General features: G+C 41.4%; 1 protein-coding gene across 1 annotated transcript in view; it reads right to left on the minus strand.

The window, feature by feature from the left end:
• LOC107690913 (forkhead box protein O3-like) overlaps positions 1-6,953 on the minus strand; it is a 40,471-nt gene extending 33,518 nt beyond the window's left edge. The window contains exon 1 of the mRNA XM_016489333.1: positions 5,615-6,953. Coding sequence (XP_016344819.1) covers positions 5,615-6,073 — 459 coding nt within the window. The 5' untranslated portion in view covers positions 6,074-6,953. The remainder of the gene's footprint in view (positions 1-5,614) is intronic.
• Between the last annotated feature and the right edge of the window lie 1,880 nt (positions 6,954-8,833).

Genomic DNA, 8,833 nt, shown 5'->3' on the forward strand with positions numbered 1-8,833 from the left:
CTTGTCATTTTTTATTCAATTCAAAGTTTTAAATCAAGCTATCTCGTGCTACTACAACAAAATTACCCCACTGTAAAATAAAAAAAACACTGATTGAGCAAAACTTTGTTTAATTACCATTATAACTAGCTATCTCATAATGTTTACATATGAATAAAAGCCTACATTAAAATCTGTCATATAAATTGGTCTCTTCATTAGAAATTAGCCTACTGATTGCCACCATTGATGGACAAATTTTTTTTATAATATAAAAAATATCTGTATGACATTATATTCTGCAGTTCTTCCCTGCTGTACCGAATATCTATACTTTTCAAATTATCATATCGAAGTTAGAAATTCTAATATTGTGACAAAATTAATTTTGTAGGGTGCCACAAATTTGTTACAATTTCCAAAGGGACTAAAGAAAGGTTGGGAAACACTGTTCTAGCAGATCTTTTTACTGACTAAAAATATTTATTTTATTTTATTTTATTTACTTACTATTGGCATAGTATCTGGTATTCAAACGTATTCTGGCAAAGAACCGCCCATCTAAGAAACCACCTGACTGACATGTAAAACATGGTTGTGACGTATAGAACTGTGTGAATTTAATGAGATTTTTGCTACCATAATAAGCTGGAGAGTAGTATAGAGCAGATTTTCACTACTAAAGGATTCACAATAACTATATATTGTCATGATATCTGTAGAACTTAAATAAATATATATGCGACAATATTAGTACAGTAGTGTCTTCTTTACATTTAATGTTGGGGAAACAACCAGCATTTTGCTGCAATACTGCCACCTACTATGTTGGAGAGTCAACCAGATGCAGTAAAGGCACTGAATTATTTCTAAAGTATTAAAATGATATTGGTATTTCATTTTTTACATATTACAATTATTGTCAATACTGGTATATATTAACATCCCTTGGAGCCAATCACATTGGGTTTTGCAATTTTTGTATTCAATATGCATCAGATGGGTCTATTGAGAATAAGAATTAAAGTGCCCCTATTATGCCATTTTTAAGGTTGCTAATATTGTTTTATGAGTCTCCTAAAACAGGTTTGCATGCATGCAAGTTCAAAAAACACGTTAGTTTTCTCAAAAAAATTGACTTAATTTGATCTCATTTCTAAATGTTTCGTAAACGAATCGTAAACGAGTTCAAAGAATCAGTCTCTCTAAACCCCTCCTTTCTGTGAGCCCTCACTGCTGTGATTGGTCAGATGGCGCAGTCCTTTGTGATTGGTCCAGAGCCGTAGAGAGATTGACTCTGGATTGGTCTACCACGTACAGCGCGTGTCGCTGTACCAAAAGATGGTATCGATTGAACCTTACAAATTCGAGCCGGAGTCTGATGATGAAACGGTTGAACTGGCTGATCGACAAGAGACTGATTCGCAAGCACGACTGGAGCAGGACGTTTCTCAGTGGTAAGTGTTAAGTGTTAACAAGTTTGTGGTAATTATAAGATGTGATGAAACAAATTTACTCTCACAGCGTAGGATACAGCGTCTTCTCAACATGATGTTAACCACACGGAAATTTTACTGTTTGTGGGCGGGCAAGTTGGCGACGTAGAACGTGGGCAGACATTATGCAAATGTGTTACTTCGTGACGTAGAGCCATAACAGAATAAGATTCGAATTCCTGACGACTCGTTTAGGCGATTGCGAGCCGACTAAATTTTTTTTATAGACAATAACTTTATTTATCGTGCACTGTCGGTTTCACAACTTTGCAGTTAGTTTATGTTCACATACAGCTACATGACACACTGCATGAAAGGTAATATTCGAAAAGGCATAATAGGGGCACTTTAAAGCCCCGTTCACACCAAGAACAATAACTATAAAGATAACGATATTAGCGTCCACACCAGCGAACGATATCGTCTGTTTATTCTAAGTGCACGCTCGTCTGCCGCGTTAAATTCTCTAGCTCGTTACAGCAGGATGGATTCTGATTGGCTGTCAATTTTTGATCGTTTTGAAAGTGATTCCAACGATATCGTTTCTCTGTGCCTTTATCGTTATAGTTGTGTTGTGGACTCTGCTATTCTTTAATATTGAGAACGATTTTTAGAACTTTATCGTTATCTTTATAGTTATCGTCCTTGGTGTAACTTCTTAAAGGTGCTGTGCTTTTTTATTTTTTTTAACTGTACTAAAGCATAAAAGTTATCGTTCTTGGTGTGAACGGGCCTTTAGACTTAAAAAATCATTGTGATTTTTCTTTCACATATCTCAACCCTAGTTGGCTTGAGAACCCTAACCCTAACCCAACCCATATCTAACCCTAACCCTAACTGATCTTGTCTCCAATAATAACCCTCATTCTAATTTATTTCTATATGTCACGTTTCAACTGTACAATATGCTTTTTTTTTTTTTTTTGTCACTATCAATCTAATTCTACAGAAAATCCAGCTTCCATGGTGTAAAAGCCGAGTTTTCAGTATGGCCGACTGCGCTGCAGTCACTTCTTCTACACAGTCTTTGTGGGAGTAACAATGACAGTGTTTCTCCGGAGCTGAATGCATCCAACTGAACCACGGCTCTGGCCAAATAGCCTGGCACTGAGATCTGCCCTGCATCAATGCCAGGCTGGCCAGCGCTGCCACAGCTGGGGTGAATGAGGAGCCCGGTCAACAATTACTGCCACTTTTGCTCATGTATCTCTGTCTGTTTCTCCCTCTTTTGTTACTATGTGTGCTCATTATCTCCTCTATAGTCTATGTGCCTGTTCCTCTCACCTTAACACTCAGTTATGAAGTTATAAAGTCACAACAATGAAGATAAAAGGAAAGTGTTTTACCTTTGAATTTAGCATCTGTCCCCTTTTTTCTACATTGATATCCTAGATAACAACAATCGCAAATGAGACCTTCTTAATATTTCAACTGTTTCTCCAAGAAAGGAATGAGATTAGATACAATTCTGACTTTTGCTCAAGTCTCCCGCTTCTCAGATATTTCTCCTAACAAAAAAAAAACCCAAAACGTCTCATCTGATAATCAAGATTCTCATCAATACCTTTCCAGACTGAATGTTTTGAACTTTACGATCCACATTCATTTTATAGCTCTAAATTCTTAGCGTATGCCAACAATTGTATCATTTCTGCCTATTTTTATTTCTCCTCAAGGAAAAATATCTGAGGAAAAGTGAAACTTGACTGAGATCCCCATTAAGTTCTTTGAAAAAGCAACCTCTGCGCTCTATAATTCTACTTTGGCTATAGATAAAGCAATAGACAACATCTCCAGTATATATTCTCAGTGTCTGGAAAACCCTATAAACCGCTGTAGACACACATGCATTAACAGTGAGCCCCATCCCATTACTTATTTTTAAATCATAGATAAATACTTGGAAGGCTTGAGGAAATGTGATTAGTGATTTCATACGTCTCAACAGCCAGTTACAGGACGTGACACACTCTTTGTGTACTATTATACCAGATGCCTCACATCAGCAGGCTCTTCTGAAAACCTCCCGTTATACCACAGATACGAAGAGACACTTTAAAAGAATGTGAACATGAAAGCAAAACACTCCAACATGGCATCCCTCCATGAACCACATGCATTGGTCATTTGAATGAGCCATGCGTGTTCTTCACTGCCCTCCTGCCCGCCGTACAAGAGCCATAATCCGAGCCGTCACACAAAACCAGAACTATTAATAGCAGGTAATTGATGCCAAAGATGGCGAGGCTCAATGTCCAAGCCAGGCCAGCCGAGAGACACGAAACCGGCTGCCACAGTTTAGACAAGCCGGATTACTCAACAGCTATTAAAGAGTGCTTTCAATGGCACTGGCTGTCTCTGTCTGCTCCAAACCACCTTCAGACCCATCATCTATCTGTCTATCTATCTGTCTATGTTGTATAAGAGTGCTAAGGAGGTTCTATGCATTCCTAAGTAAATATGTTTGCGTGTTTTTTGTGTGTATTGTTTGTGTGAGTGCACAGGCTTGCATGTGTCAGAATTAAATGCGCATTAAAATCCATTACATTAATGATGTAATAAAAGGCCTGTGTGTATCAACTATTGCACACATATGAAAAACAAAACAAAAAAAAATCATTTTGTAAGACAAGATGAATCCAAACAAGCGTACGCCATCCTTTCAAACCAAGAGCAAATAGAGCAATTGATTTTTTTTTTTTATGAATATTAATATTATTAATACTGATGTAATAACAATATAATAATATAATATCAATTTTAAAAATATTTTATTTCTGTATTAATTCTAGGATATTAATTCTGTTCTCTAATACAAAAACATAATGTTCTTCTGGCTGGTTTTTGTATTTTATCTATAAAAGGCTACAATAAATATCTCCAGTCGATTGACTTTATATTTTTCTGTCATTCTGGATGTTTTGTGATGTGATCTCGGTGATCTAAAATGCTTGCCAGAAAGCCTCAAACCACAGAGAGAAATGCAATTCAAATTCAGCTGTCTGACTATCATTTTCTAACTTAGATGTTAGTGCTGAGGGAACCTAGAGAGAGACAGACAGACAGAGGTCCCTTGGGTCCTCCGTGAAGCTTGTGCAGTGAGAGCATGTGCATACAGTTCAAACTATCAAATCTGATCTAATTAAAACCTTGGAACCATATGACACAAAAAATGAACAGCTGAAACATTCAGCGTGTTTTTCTTTTCTTTTCTTTTGCCAACCAAAGTGGTGCAATTATGCGGTTGCATTTGCTTCACTAAATAACCCTTTTCGATTATGTAATGTTTTAATTACAATTTTACACCGCCTATTTTATTTCCCATAGTCTTCTGGATGGATGTCAGGACTGGAGAGGAGACGGCAGAGGGAGGGAGGTTAGGAGGAGGAGGAGGAGGAGGAGGGTGCGTGTTGGAGATCTCAGAGCAGACAGACAGGCGTGCGTGGCCGACGCGCGGGGAAGCGGACCGGACCGTGCGTGTCCCCCAGGTGACCTGCCTACTCCAGCTCATAATCAAGCTCGATGCGTCATAAACGCGATCGTTGCGTCATACGCGACCAATATTACGCTTTAAAATATTGTAAGAGCAATGAACTCATTGAACTCTAGCTCTATCCCCGACGCTCTGAAAGCGTTTCAAATGCACGATTTAGTGCACCACAACGTGTCAAATTCATGTAGGTATCTGGCACGAGCGAAGAACTGCCTTTTGTATAATGCGAGATGTCTACAGAGCATGGAGCATGCAACACACACACACACACACAGGTTTGTTTTTGTGAAAAGTGGGGACATCCCATAGGCGTAATGGTTTTTATACTGTACAGACCGTATATTCTATTGCCCTACACCAACCCTACCCCTAAACCTACCCCTCACAGGAAACTTTGTGCTATTTCAGATTTCCAATACACTCCATTCTGTGTGATTTATAAGCGTTTTGAAAAGTGGGGACATGGGGTAATGTCCTGAAAAGTCACCTTCTCCTTGTAATACCTGTGTCATACCTTTGTCATTATACACATTTATGTCCTCATTTGTCACAAAAACGCGCGCGCGCGCGCGCACACACACACACACACACACACACACACAAGCACGCACGCACGCGCGCGCGATCAGGTGCATGGCAACCGTACCTTCCAGCCGGCGGAGCTATTGCTGTCTCCTTTATCCTTGAAATAGGGCACAAAGCGCACCATCCAGTCGTAAATTTGCGACAGGGTGAGCCTTTTCTCGGGGGTGCTCTCGATGGCACGCGTGATCAGATCCGCGTACGACTGGTTGCCCCACGCGTTCCGGCGCGACGACTTGGATTTGCGCAGCTGGCCGGCCACGTCCAGCGCGGCGCCGGACATGCACGCTGGGGCGGCTGCGATAGCCGCAGGGGCGCCGGCTGGATGCTTGAACTCCGTCGGCGCCCCTCCGCTCCGGCACGCCGGCACGTTGCGCGGCTCCACTTTCACCGGCAGCGCGCGGCTCTCCTCCTCCGGACACGGCAGCGGCCAGGTGCACGACCTCGGGCGGCAGTGCGGTTCATAGTCGGCGTCCAGTTCAACCTGATGCGCGTCTATCCCGCTGCTCTCCATCATTAACATGCTGCTTTTGAGCGTCACAAGGCAAGGTCAAGGGGAAAAGCAACAATGCGCCCTTAAATCCAGTGAGGGTGAACTGTGTGGGGTTCTCTGTCTGTAGTCTTTTTACAACAAATGCAAAACGTGAACAAACGCAGAAGCACCGGAATCCGTGAATAGACTGCTCATTCTCGTGTCTCTGGTCTGCTGTGGTGTACTAAACCCGCAAAAGCATCCAATGCATCACGATGTGCAACAGTCTGTCTTCCATATTACTGAACAATTCAGTCACACGCAAGAGGGTGTCCATAGGGCTGAGGTGCTGAAATCACACACCCATCACTGAAGCGTCTCGCGCATGCAAAGTCCCTTTAATCGCGCGCTCGCACCAACTGTTGATTGCTTTGACAGACGGTCTGACAGACACGCTTGTAAATCTATCTCAACAAGAAAGGCGAAATCAACTGACTTTCTCTGGAGTCTGGCCACGGTTTCCGTTTGTCTGGAGCTCTCCCGTCCCTTTTCTCTCTCTCTCTCCGCAGATTTGTAAGCGGTCTCTCTTCGCACGAGCGCAGTCACTGTTACTGATAGTAGTCTCGGCGTGAATGGAGCCGCGCGATTCAGCTGCGTCTTCACGCGATTGTGAATTTCCCCACGCGTTTTCCCCCCTTTCTTTGCGTTAGATCAAATATTCAGACGAACATTCATTCCACATCGGTTCACGCCTGTTTGCGGATGACTAGACGGGGCTGTAGCGGCGGATAAATGCTGCTATCAGATAATTGGACGGCGCTTGAATCAAGTCACTCCCTCCAGAACAGGTTTATCCGGGGGACGCGCATCTTCTACCACACAACATGCATGTCTCTTTAGACAGATTTACATGTGCAGAATTTCCTTGCACGTCCATCTCTTATGGCAAGTCGTTTTAACATTTATTCCAATTAGTACACTGTAAACAAAAATTTAATAATTACTGGAGCATGTTTTACAAGAAAATACTACAATACGTACAAATTTCCCATTTATTTCAATGTTATTTGCTGTTTCTTTGTAATAATCTGTTAATTTACTAGCAGCTTCTCAATGGGAAAAAAGTGTATTTATTACTTTTCCAATTCCTAAGTAATCCTACTTTAACTACCATCTTTCAGTTTCACTATCGTTATATACTGTACTTGGGTTGAATCCAATATAGGCCGAGCATAGCCTAATTCAAGTGAGATGAACAAAATGTTGCTATTTCCAAATGGAATAAACACTGGAGTCTAAACAGGTCATCTATACTAGTGTCTGTTCAGTTAGTAGGAACACTGACTGGAATATATACTAATAACTGACATAATAGTTGAATAGGTATTAGTAATGAATTGTTAGTATTAGAACTGTATAGGTACAATCAACTGGAATAGTCCATATTAAAACTAATAGGTACAATCAACTGAAATACATACTAGCAGTAATTGAATATGGGGATCTGTGGAAAATAGCCTATATTAATGGCAAAAAATGGTCATTTGTTGGATGTAAAAATAGTTGGTGACGATGTGTAGCAAAAGAATAAGTGTAACTTGTAACATGTTAAATAGATGCTAGTGATAGCAATAAGTAGTATCCTTAATAATTAGGTCACACTTTATTTTAAGGATCAATTCTCGCCACTAACAAACCCTTAACTGCGACTTTTGCCTTAAAAAAACTCCCAATGTGCTGCTTATTAATAGTTAGTGATGTAGTTGTTAAGTTTAGGTATTGGGTAGGATTAGGGATGTAGAATATGCAGAATATGTGCTTTATATGTACTAATAAACAGCAAATATGTAAATAATAGGCATATTGTGTGTGTGTGTATATATATATATATACACACACACACACACACACACACACACACACACACACACTAGTGAATAATATAAATGTCCAAGCAGCTTGCCATATATTTCCAGATTTTGCACTGAATTTATTTCTAATATAATTTGTTCGGAAATGCAATGCAACCTGTTGCGTTGACACGCGGAGGGATGTGAGCGGAGTGGCCATGCATGCATTTAACACGGCTTTACTGCCCACATAACGATAGTTCCCAATGAAAAACGGTCGAGAGCGGCTATTCATGGATGCATGTCAGTAGATAATCTCCACCCCAACATCATATTATCCACGAGAGACACCGCAGCGCCAAAAACACTCTGCCAAGCGTGCTTCGGATGAGGAGGGGTGCATTTCTTTTGGAAACGAAGGCTCTTGGCAAGCGTTTCTCTTGTCTGTGAACAGGTGTGACATTCAGTGCCTGGCTCGTGTGTGACTCGCTGATAAATTGACCGAGGGGATTCCGCCCACGCCGCGAGCCACAGCGCGCCTATCAGATCCTATCGAATCTGACAGAGGGAGGGGCCAGCGGACGCGCTTCGCCAATCACCGCACGCCGCTAGACGCCGCTCCGCGCTCATTGGCTGTGCCGCAGCACAGGTGGGCGGTGGCAATCTGCACGTATAAAAACCGCAACCCCCTTTTTGGGTGGAAAATCCCCCAACGGTGACGTGACTGTGGACCATTGACAGCTGGTCGTCAATGGCAACCTAATCCTCCAATGCTCTGTAGTGGAATGCTTTCATCGTGATTAAATGCTACTTTTACAACACAACATGTGGAAAAGAGAGGGAGAGCGAGAGGTACATGCAGAGGAAGGTAGGGATAAGAGAGAGAAATGCTGTAAATGAGAACAAACAGAGGTTTAATTCACAACACATGGGCCTGTGGTTTTGGAAAGGAGATTTGTAT

This window comes from Sinocyclocheilus anshuiensis, unplaced genomic scaffold, assembly GCF_001515605.1.
Source record: "Sinocyclocheilus anshuiensis isolate Anshui unplaced genomic scaffold, SAMN03320099.WGS_v1.1 scaffold830, whole genome shotgun sequence".
NCBI lineage: Eukaryota > Metazoa > Chordata > Actinopteri > Cypriniformes > Cyprinidae > Sinocyclocheilus > Sinocyclocheilus anshuiensis.